We start from the raw sequence: 12,177 nt of genomic DNA on the forward strand, positions 1-12,177 counted from the left end.
CTGGGGTGGAGTAAGACACTCTTAGAAAGGTGAGATATTCTCCCAGGAAGGGAGTAGTGTTATGGGTGAGAGGAGAGCCTGGATGCTGAGTGAGCACCATGTGAGTGCCTACAGACATCTTGCTGGTTGAATAAGATGCTGCCTCCAGCCACAGGGAACTGGGGGTACAGCTGGAGAGACAGGGGACACACTAACACCAAGAAGTAGCATTCCCAGAATGAGAATATCCCAGAATGCTTTGAGAGCACATATGATGAGGAGCTCCTGCAGACTTGGTGGGAAGGAGTGGCAGGGGAAGACCAAGGAAGCCTTCTGGGTAGAGATGTCGCCCCGGGACCTAAGCCTGGGTGATGGTGATGTGTCAGGTGGGAAGGAAAGCTGGCCTAGGCAGACTTGGAAGACAGTGATTTGTGTAAAAAGAGTGTGGAACCAACAGTGACCACCCAGAATGAGGACCAACAGGAGACCCTATCGATCCTGAGCCGTATCAGGAGCCACCATCCATCCCTTGCGTGGGGCAGGGCCCAGAGCAGGCTGGGAGTGGGCAGGCTTCAGCATGGAGAAAGGAAGGCTCTGAGTGGGTGGAAAAGCTGGAGGACGTCTTGGCAGCAGGGTGTCTTAGGTCAATGAGGAGTATACACAGCCTTGCTGCTGGGTCCTGAGATGGAAGCAGAGCTCTGAACAGGGAAACTGAGATCACTGACTGCGTTCATCACTTTTCCATCTTTGTGACAAATACCAAGAAAGTGGACTTGAAGAAAGAATGGTTTATTTCAGCTCACAGTTTCTGAGGATGAAGTCCGTGGTCATTTGGTCTGAGAAGTAGACCAGCATGGTGGGTGGGGTGGAGCAGAGCTGCTGATCTTTTAATGAACTAGGCTTTGGGGACAATCCAGTCATTAAGTGCCCATCCCAGTGGCATTCTGCCTAGGGAGTAGCTATGGAAACAGGATGCCCAGATTCCTCCCTTGGAACGGGCTCCTGAAGCTGGTCAAAAGGATGTTCCACTCACCTGATGTGATATTTAGGACCAAGGGTCTGGAGAAAGTGTCCACTCCACCCTCCCCAATGAATACTTGGCTCAAAGTCCTGCAATGCTGGGAAGCGGGCTGCCCCAGGTTTGGGTGATACGAGGGTAGAAACTGAAGGCTGGCCTCACCCAGAGACTGCGGAGCCAAAGTGGTCCTGTGCTCCCACCCGGACCCTCCACCCTGCAGCCGGAGTGGCCCTTATGCATGGGTCTCACCACCATGTCACTCCTGCTGAGAACCTGGAATGCCTGGATTATCGTTTCAGTGCCTGATGCTGGCCATCAGAGGCCTCTGCTAGGAGGCATTTTGTCTCCCGGACAGTGCCACGTTCCTTGTCCACGTGCCCTCTTTTATCAGCCGCATTGGCTCCCGTCAGTTCTCTGCATGCCCCGATCCACTGGCTGCCACAGGGCCTTGGCACAAGCAGTTCTCCTTACCTAGGATGCCTTTTGTGACCCACCTTTACAAGATTGTCCTCCTTCTCACCACTCAGGTCTTGACCAGGTGTCACCTTCTTCCAAAGGTCTTCCTTCATGCTCCCACAATCCTACTGTGACTTCTCTAATAAACTTAATTTGTAAAGAGCAGTTTTTGGTTTATGGCAGAACTGAGTTGGTATGTTGGACTCCCACACATTCCCTGACCCCCAACGGCAGAGCCTTCCCATCCACGCTGTCCTTTGCTGGATCCCACTGATACTCCTGGAGTCACATATCGTTATCCCCAGAGCACCCGGGACAGCGCAAATCACACTTGGTGTTGTGTATTTCTTGGGTCTGAAAACTTTGTAATGATGTGAGTCTACAGTCCACAAGCATGGTATGACACGGATTCATGTCTCTCACCTCCTAGCACCCTCTGATCTTAGTGACTCCGTGTCTTGCCCTTTTCTGAATGACATACAGTTAGAATCGTCCACTTTGTAAAATCCATCCAAGCAGCTTCCCCAATTTTTCATGGCTGGGTAGCCCATTTCTGTTCAGCATTGAACAATGTTCCATCAGCCTCATGGGCCACAGTTAATTGATTCATTTGCCTGCGGGAAGGCACCTTCTGCGCCTGCTCAGCAGAGCTGCCACAGTGTGTGTTGGTGGATGGTGTTTTCATTCTTGAACTTAAGACTCCTGGTCATTTCATATTGGTCCTCTCCAGTTCATTTTCTGTTATCCCTCTTGGAAATGTGGGGTATGTGGGAGTGGATAAACCTTGTTTCCACCCACGTATGAGTTCCCCAGCTCAGTGCCTGCACCATGTGGGACCACAGCATCCATGAATGTCTGCTGCCTGCTGCCTGTAAGCCTGTGGCAGCCACCGCTCAGGGGACCAGAGCCACCAGCTGAGCCCTGTCTCCAGGCTGCCTGTCTTTCTCTGTCACTTCAGACATATTGTACCGCTGTCACAGCCTGCCTGAGACGGGGCTGTGGGGATGTCGCTCCTGAAGGCGACAGCTTGAAGGAGGGAGCTGTGGGTACCTATTCCATCTGCCAGGGACAGCTTGTAGGATCAACACCAGGGCCCTTCAATCTAGGTGGGGGGGGGGGGGGAAGCAGTCAGGACCCAGGAAAACAAAAGGGAGAAATAGAAATTCAAGCTGTGACAATGAGTAGATAATTCTTGTAACTACTAGTCACATGGGTCACCAGCGTGTGTATGCCCTTCATCCCTGGGAGGGTAAGTCCTGATCCGTGGCAGCAGCAAGCATGTGTGGCACGTTTGCTGTGTGCCTCACGAATGCTGCATGATTCCCAGAGGAAATGCTTCTGATGTAAGGGCTGGGATTATCTCCATATTTCAGAAGAGAAGTACAAAGCTCTGAGGCCTAGGGTCTCCACCTTGTAAGTGGAAATGACATTAACGCAGGCAGTCTGAGTGCACGACTTGTGCCCTCGAGCTGGTCCAAGAGCCACCATGCCAGCATCTTCCTTGGCAGCATATCATGACCAAATTCACATTTCAAATCTGTGTTGCTCAGGAGGCTCAAAAAATGTTCAGGCAGGCCGCTCAAGGGTATGGACTGTTTCTAAACAAGGTAACAGAAATTATTTGGCATTCACGTTCACAAGGTGAAAAAAAATCTAAAATCTGATTTGGCCCCTTCCCAGAAGTCTAAGAGTTCAGGAGTTTGCACATTTGAGTGGTACCTGCCATTCTGCTTACTTGGGTTTATTTTTCATAGTTGATGTGTGGTAGCTATGGACTGATGGGTGACTTCACCTTGCAACTCAGAGAAACACCTCCACTCTGAGGCTTCCTCCTCCTTGGTCCTGGTTGTGCCCTTGTGATGCTAAACAAAAGCATTTTGTCCCGTATTTCAATATTCAAAGATGCCGGTGGCCAGTGGCCAGTCTCCAGCCTTCACCTGCCCTAGCTCCTTCATTTCCATGTAGAGGATGAGGAATGAGGCCTTCCTCATCCCACCAAGAGGCTCTTATCAGAGCCCACACACCCACCATCCCCTTATGCATTAACCCCTTGTGATGGTTCATTTCTGTCATCAACTAGATACAATCTAGAACAGCCAGGGAAGAGTTGAAATGATGAATTGTCTAGATTAGGTTGGCATGTGACAGCGCATGTCTGCCAGGGATTACCTAGATGACTTTAATGTAGGTGGGAAGACTCGCCCACTGTGGCACCTCCCCTGGGTGGAGCATCTGGAATTGCTCTTGACTGTGGATGTGACTGGTTTCTTCCAGTTCCTGCTGCCTTGACTTCCTCTAGAGAGAGACTATAATCTGGAATTTTGAGATAAAATAAACCCTTTCTTCCCTAGGTAATAAACCCTTCCTTTTGTCAGAGTGCGTATCCCAGCAACAGGAAACACATTGAATTCACGACCCTTACATTATTGAGAAGGCCTGGAAAGGGACCTAGGAGATGGCATGCCTTGGCCACGGAGTGATGGCTACTCCACTATGGTTGACATCAAATCAGGCAGTCTTTAGAGATGCGGATGTCATTGCTGTGGGCCAGGAGCCATCAGACTGGGGGAACCGTGGGTCTTGCTGATGTGAGGACCTTAGCGGGTCTCTCTGCCCTCACTGTGCACCGGGTCCTCTGTGCTCAATACCAGAGCTCTAAGTCACCCGTTCCCTTGACTCAAATGAAAGTCCCCTCCCTCCCAGTGTGTGGGAAGGTGCCTACTATGGGCCTGTCTTCTGTACCATGTGAGAATGTTACAGAGACCAATGCGATACCTTTCTTTTATTGATGTGAAATTTGTCTAAAAAATAAACCATTTTAAGTGTGTAATTTAGTGCCGTTCAGCACATTCACAACATAGGCCTTAACTGCCATCTCTGTCTAGTTCCAATCATCTTCATCTTCTCGGAGGAAACCCATGCCACAAGCAGTCACTCCCTGTGGCACCCCCCAGGAACTGTCTGCCTCCAGTGGTCTTCTGTCTCTGCAGTTACTGATTCTGGGTATTTCTAGGACATCTGTACCTGGGACCATTTGTATGGGACAGTGTGAGCTCTTTCATTAAATGTGTTTTAGGAATTGTTTCACAGTGTAGTGTGCGTCAGAATTTCATTCTTTTCCGTGGCTGGATAATAGTCCATAGTATGTATAAACCCAAATCCACCCATCCGCTTCTCCATCCACCTTGGATGGATGTTTGAGCAATTTTCACTGTTTGGCCATTGTGAATGATGCTGTGCACACGTATGTGCTTGAGAACCTGCTTTAAATCCTTAGGGCATATGCCTAGTAAAACTGAAGAGTCACGGGAAGTTTTCTGTTTAAGTTTCAGAAAAACTGACAAACTATATGCCGCCTTTTAAAATAGCATCTTCCCTTTGGGACTTTGCTGTGTAACAAAGACGAGGAAACTGGGTAGAAAAGTCCTGGTCTAGACTGAATGATGCCTGGATTATTTTCCTAGTTTTCCATTAACCAGCTGGGTGAGCCTAAGCCAGTCTCTTGCTCTCCTCTGGCTATGGATTCTTCATCTGAAAAGTGGGGGGATTGTTTAAAGTTAAATAGCTTGTATAAAATTAAATAATCTTTGACCTTTTTTTTTTTTTTTTTAACTTTTGGTTGGGGGAAAATGGGTTCCTGAGAATAAAGAAGGTACTTATCGGGCGGCAGAATGTGGTTATCTTGATGTCCTTTATCTATGATGCTGTTAGACTGTGAATTTCAAACATCCCTAACAGCTGGGTTTTTTCCTGCTAATATGTTTCTGATTAACAGATAATTTCTGGCTCCCCACTTCCATCAAGATCCCCAGAATGAATATCGCCCCTTTCCCATCTTTCTGTCGATTGGCAGGTCCTGAGCCAAACATGGTGGTCAGGGAGCCAAACTAAGCCCTCCCATCCCTTCCCTGAAAGAAGGCCATGCCTTCCCTCCACACTGGGGCCCCAGCCAGAAAGTCAGGCTAATCTTTGGAGACATGTGAATGAAAGTTAAGCGTTAGTGGCCTTCCTGAAGGACAGTGTAAGGACCATCCTGGAGAGTTAACTCTTGTGATGCCTCCTAGCCACAGGGTCCGTCCTCGGAAGACAGACTGCCTTCTTCCAGCTCTCCTGCCTTCTTCCAGCTCATTGGCTTCCTGGCATCTGAAATGGAGGGAAGGGATTTTTCCCACCGTTGGCACTCTCCAGCTTGTGCCTTCTTATGTCACCTAGTAGTTTTCTAGAGAAACAGATTCACACACACACACACACACACACACACACACACACACACACACACTGCCCCCTAAAACTTAGGAATCCTCACAGAAGAGGGGAGCTCTTACAATCCAGGAGTGATAGATAATGTCAAGAAAACACTCGCTGTGCTCCGGACACAGCAGAGCAGTTGCAAATGTGAATGTGGCTGTGGTAAAAGACACCCACAAACATCATGACTGTGGGGCAGGGGGAAGGTGAGCACAAAACCACTGCTGGCTGAGGAATGTAATAGCATTCAATAGCTGCCGGGAGAGACGTCAGTTTTCTTCAGTGACGTGACCCTTAGTGGGGTCAGGGCAGCCGAAATCCCAGGAGTAGCTGAGCAGCACAAACAGCTAGGTGGAGTTAATAAAAGGAGGAGGAGGAGGAGGAGGAGGAGGAGGAGGAGGAGGAGGAGAAGGAGAAGAAGAAGAAGAAGAAGAAGAAGAAGAAGAAGAAGAAGAAGAAGAAGAAGACTCAACCTTGTGTAGGCAGTGAATGGAGATGAGACATAGGAGGAGGTGAGGGAGGGCATGAACATGTTCAATCATAGAAGACTTTTTAAAATAATACCGTCTAAGCAACTTCTTTCATTAACTAATTCACTTTTCTTACCCATCCTTATGTCCGTCTGTCACATACTTTGAAGGGCTTATTTGGTACTGGGGTAAATTCCTAAGACTGGAAAATAAGCAAACCTTCCCATTTATGGAGCCTTCAAGTGACTTTTTGGAATGAATACAAAGCCCAGGATGCCATCATGGGAGTAGAAGCGGGTATTCCGGAGCCCCTAAGTAACACTTAGCAAATCCTGATGAAGGAGGCCAAGGTCACACTGTCCTGCTCCAAGGTGAACCTTTCCTAGGCCAGTGGTCCGAGGCCCTTGAGGAGCAGCATGCCAGGTGAGCATGAGAGAGATCAGGCAGGCACATGGTTTGGAAGCCATTAAAGGAAGCTAACGTGAACCTGGGACAATAGTGAGAGGTGACGAGGAGTGGCATGTTTGTATTTGTGCTTTAGAAGCAACAGTTCTGGCCACGGACAGAGAATGAATGGGGGGGTGGGCAGGGGCAGAGATAGGAGCATCAGGACCCCTTAGGGAGCCATGGCAGTCACTCCAGCCTGGAACACTGGTGGTCCAAACCAAGGAGGTGGCCATGGGAAGGGAGGCAGGTAAATGGAGGCCAGATGCGCGCGCGCGCGCGCACGCACGCACGCACACACACACACACACACACACACACACACACACACACACACACACGGAACAGGGGGAGCGGGGACTACTGTTAGGCTAAGTTGCTGAAATGTAAGCCAGAATCCTTCATTCTGGCATGTGGTGGTAGTGACTGGTGATGCTTCCTACTACAGGACCTCAGAATGATGGCTTCATCTCTGAAGAGCTCTTCCCTGGGCCCTGTCTTCTACCTACTTAGATGAATGTGTGGTGTGTGTGTGTGTGTGTGTGTGTGTGTGTGTGTGTGTGTGTGTGTGTGTGTAGTTGATTGTGGCTTCAAGTACCAGCCAAATAAAGCAGGAGTAGCGCTGTGTGTTCTGCTGATACAGATGCTCGCTGAGGAAAGCTGGGGGATTCTGGAGACGCCACATGCAGCCTTTCCCTTTGACTTGGCCTCATGATGCTGCCAGGCTGGAGCAGTTAGGAGCTTCGGGCAGTCTTAGAACTTAAGTCTCAGCTCATCCCTTCTCCTTGGACAGTCCTCCCGCCTCTCCATAAGTCTTGATGAGGACTTATTCCTGTGTCCTTATTCAAACACATCCTGCTCCAGGTGCACTCAGCAGGTGGTCCAGGGAGGCTTTGAGCTGGTACATCTGTCCAGGACCTCTAGGCCAGCGTGTTTTAATGACTCCTTGATGCAGCATTGCCTTTATTCCATACTGGGTCTTAATTATCAGTGTATTTGTCCTTTGAAGATGCCACCAGATGTCTGGGACATCTGGGACAAGTGGCAATGTCCAGAGATGTTTTTTATTGGCAACAGGGCTGGCTGGCTCTACTGACATTGGGTAGGTAGAGACCAGGAGCACTTCCAACATCCTACAATATATAGGACAGTCCCTATGTCATGGATGGTTTCATTCCAAGGCTAGAAACCCTGGTCTAGGAGATTCCCATTCTATGGCTAAGAGGCTCCTTGAGTCTTCTGAGACTCTGGGGGTTGAGTAGAGCAAAACACAAGTTCAAGAGAAACTCACTTGCTGCTGTTTTCTCTCTCCAGCTGAGCACCGTCTGGAAAGCCCACGTAGAGCGGCACAAGGCATCGAGAGCCCGTGGGCTGGGCAGCTGGGAGCAAGGCCCGGTGCTGAGGATGGACAGGCAGCAGGCACCACCCTGGGTCCACATAGCCCTCATCCTCTTCCTCCTCAGCCTCGGAGAGGCCATTGAGATTCCGATGGATCGTGAGTTCTGTGCCGCCTCTGTCCATTTTACCCCTGATAGTGGAGGGATAGTGTTGAGGAGAGAGGTCAGGGAGGCGAGGGGGTGAGGGGCTGATGGTGAATTCCAGAGTGAGTGGTGGGGTGGCCTTCCTAGTCTCTAACTTGATACACCCAGAGCTGATACTCGGTCTTGGGAGAGGATTGGCAAGGACATTATCTTTGTAAAAGACACAACCACATGAGATGTGAAGCCAGAGCATGTTACCATGGGAGAGCTGGGCACGGGTTCTTCCTGTCCCAGCATTCCCTCAGAGCTATCCAAATACGGAACTCATTTCTGCTCCTGATGGCAGAGCCCTGTCTGAACCTGACACGCTGGGCTGATGTCTGGTTCTCTAGTCACCCTCTCTGGAACTGTGTTCACTGGTGGCTGTCGATTGGCTCCTTGTTCCTCGGCCCTGTTTGTAAACATACACCTCTTTGCACAGTTTTGACACGTGTGCCGGATATCTTAGCATCCTAGTACTAAGGTGCAGGCACAGCACCTCTGCCCCAGCCCTCTGCCTCAAGGAATTCATGGAGTCCATGTGATGCCAAGATAGACTTGGACTCTCTCCACTTAACAGATGGCTGAAGGAGGTGGGAGGTGAAGATGGCCTCCAAGAAGGCCCCACAGAGCTCTAAAGCCAGACCTCCTCCACTCCAATCACAGCTACCCAAGAGGAGTCTGCACTTCTAGATGACAGAGGCCAGTAATAACGAGGAATTGATCCCAGAAGCAAGCTGGCCAAGACCACTGCTGCCCGAGTATACCAGAGTATCTATACATGGAAGGAGGGAGAGAGGGGAGCTGTGGGACCAGCGTTCCCATGGTGACCATCTGTGGTGGGCTCAAGGAGAGTCTCATTAACAGCCAGGCAGACAGTCTAATAATCGGCGTGATAAAGGCGTGTCCCTGGAGAGGAGGGTGCCGAGGAAATTAGGTTAGCGGCGAGAACACGGTGAAGGCTCATTTCTCCTCCTCCACTTCTCACTCACCTGCCATTAGAGACACAGGGCTGGTGGGGGAGGGGCTCCTGCAGCATGAACTCAGGAATAGATGGTTAGGGCTTCTGTATTGAAAATAGGGATGTCTAAGCTCTACTGGAGACGGGGATATAACAGGAAACCCATGCACTTGCCTGAGGCAGAAGGCTGAGGACCGTAACTTCCTCTCCACTGACCCCCCCCCTCATCCCAGCATCCTGGAGGAGGTCAGGGAGGACGCATCCTTTCGTGTGGTCTACACAGACCAGGCCATTCCTTGCTTAGGGTCACACCTGTCATGGTGATAAAGGCAGAAAGGAATCGGGTCTTTTGACTCTGCTAGGGTACGATGGTCCTGCTTCCTTTTAGTCCTTGGACCTTGCTGGAATTGCAACTGCCCTAGGCCAGACAGAGTCCTCAGGGTGGTGATGATCTCACACATGTGAGATCTCACAGGAAATCTGGATGTCTGTCGGTGCCATCCTTCGCTGACAGGTTAGGGAGCCAGGGAAGAGGCGGAGTCAGCACCTGACAGTGGCAGCGTCCTGAGAGGATGTCTCTACCGCATGGCTGTCGTTGCTTCAGGCTGTGTCAGGATGGACGCCCTATAAAGCACCGCACCTCCCTAGTTGCTGCAGGCCAATTTCAACAGCTCTTCCGCAGAAGCTGAACTCAGAACAATGGCGCAGCAAGGACAAGGATTTCCTCAGCAAATTTCTCCCCTCCCACGTTCCCGGAGCCTACCTGCCATCTGGGCTTGGGACAAGTCAGGTGTTCCTGACTCACCCCCTTTGCTGGTACAGTGGGGCTAAGGGGATGGAACTAGAGACTGCCCTGCCTGGTGTCTCACTCACTTGCCCCTCCAGGGCATTCTCTGTACCTCTGGGGCAGGGGCACTGCTTCCACTCTGGCGCTTGGCACAGCAGCTTTCTAGAGCAGTGCCCTGGATGGCTGCACAATCCCTTATTGACATGCCCGGCCTCTGGCTCCATTGCCTTGCCAGTGAAGTCACATGCCACCTCCCTCCCATTAGCCCAGAGGAGAACAGCATGACCTTAAAATAAAAAAAATAAATAAATAAAACAATTAAAAAAAATAAAAAGGAATGGGTCACCTCATCAGCCAGAATGGCCTTGCCAAAAAGTGAGTCTTCTGGAAGCTTGCGAGTACTTCCATTCTCCTTCCACTCAAGAGGATTCAGAATTTCCTCCTAGGAGCCCACAGAAGAGGACAGCGGAATGGAGAGATGTTCCTCCCCACCCTCATATGGGATGGCCTCAGTAACACGCCCACCCCACATCCTCCATCCTCCCAGGATGGAGCCCAGAGATCAACTAACTACCAGAGCCCAGGAAGAAAAGAGAGGCCCGGAGGCAGAGCCCTGGAGCCAGGACAGGCTCACCCTCACCGAGATAGATTACGGGGCCATTTTCTCCTTCTTGGACACCAAAAGAACAAACTCATTCTCTGATATCGTCACACAGCAAGTTCTGTGAAAGGAAAGAGGAGCGTGTGGTGAGGTGACAGAGAAGAGCAATGTTGTCCTTGACAGACAGGTTGTCCCCATTAGCCTCTCTCCATTGCAGCTTGTCTTCTGGCTTGCTTCTGCCCCTGCAATAAATCCCTTGGGAGCAGGGTGGTGACTGAGATGTCATTGTCCCACTAGGCAAGGAGATGCTCAAGAAGCCCTCACCCAGGTGGGGCTAGGGTCAGCAATCAGCCGGTTCGAGGCTGACTTGGGAATCTCTACTCGATGAAGCATCTCCACCTGTCCTTGTCTGCAATGTCAAGGACAACGGTGTCATGGGGCCTGTACCCACTAAGGATGGGTTTTTAAAGCTCTGCAGCAACCTCTGGGGAAGCTAGTATACATTCTGTCTCCGAAGCCAGCTTCTACAGGACCGCCCCTCCTTGAATTCAAGATGCTGGTGGAAGGGGCCCAGAGCCTGGGAGCAGGGTACATGAGGACCAAGAGGCTTCACTGTGTCCTGAAATGAAGCCAGAGCCCAGCCAGTGGTCAAAAGGAATGCGCTTAAGGGCCGGTCCTAGCTGTCTGGAGACTGGCCCTCTCCACTCCCGTGTCTCCTCCTGTGTGAGCCCCACTGGCTTTGGGTCTTTATGGACTTCCTGTTCTTGGCAGGAAAGCTAGATACAGGGGGAAGTGCTGCGTGCAGAGCCTGCATGCAGAGCCCATGTGCAGAGCTGCATGCCTTTCTTCTTGGGCTTTTCATTCCTTTGTTTCCAGCCCAGGTGGACCCAGACAAGCACAAAGCAGAATGTCCCTTCACTGCCCTGAGGGCCACACCACCTTGCTCATGGAACCCTTCTAAAGGCCATACCATGGAGACTTTCCCTTGCTAACAGCCTGCATGGTGGCCTGCTCATTCCTGCCACACAACATCCCTTCTCCATGTCCTTTTCTCTGCTTCTGTGACTCTCTTGGGCCTAGGTGAGCCCTGGCTCTGCAGGCTGCCCTCTCTGAGCCTGCACTTCCTCCTCCAAGTCTCTTCATTCTGGTGGGAAGACATCAAGGTCACCATGACTCTGTCCCAAAGCCCCCTACCTCCTGCTCTCCCCAACAGCACTCACTCTGAAAAAGGCAGCCCACGGTGCCCGTGCATATGTGATCCCTGAACCAGCGTGACATGAGGATGTCATGTTGCTTCCTTGTGGTATTATAAGAAAAGACACCGAAGAGTCCTAGAGACATCTTTTGTCTTTTCTCCACATCTGTTTGCACCAAGGCTTGGTTTCCATGTCTTTCCACTGTGCTACCCAGGGCACAGTTCCTAGGCCCCAGCACCATCAAGGCCTTTGTCAGAAATGTAGGACTTGGAATGGATGTGGTTCCGTAGTAGAGCACTTGCCTGGGTTCCACCCCCCAGCATTGAAGGAAAGCAACAAAGTGAGTCCAAGCTCTCCAGCAGGCCATCCCAGCCAGAGCCTGCATCTTCTCTAGCTGCAGTGATTCGTCTGCTGGGTAGAGCGTGGGAAGCAGGAGCACACCTGTGCACGGCCTGTGTGCTCGGGCGCGGCTGGTGAGGATGTGTGCTACCTACCTC

General features: G+C 50.9%; 1 protein-coding gene across 15 annotated transcripts in view; it reads left to right on the top strand.

Moving 5' to 3' along the window:
• Nfasc (neurofascin) overlaps nt 1-12,177 on the top strand; it is a 168,916-nt gene that overhangs the window by 81,774 nt on the left and 74,965 nt on the right. For all 15 annotated transcript variants that reach the window (XM_036202975.1, XM_036202977.1, XM_036202978.1 and 12 more), the window contains exon 3: nt 7,930-8,110. In XM_036202975.1, the coding sequence (XP_036058868.1) occupies nt 7,930-8,110 (181 nt within the window). The remainder of the gene's footprint in view (nt 1-7,929; nt 8,111-12,177) is intronic.

The sequence above is a fragment of the Onychomys torridus genome, chromosome 11 (assembly GCF_903995425.1).
Source record: "Onychomys torridus chromosome 11, mOncTor1.1, whole genome shotgun sequence".
Taxonomy (NCBI): Eukaryota; Metazoa; Chordata; class Mammalia; order Rodentia; family Cricetidae; genus Onychomys; species Onychomys torridus.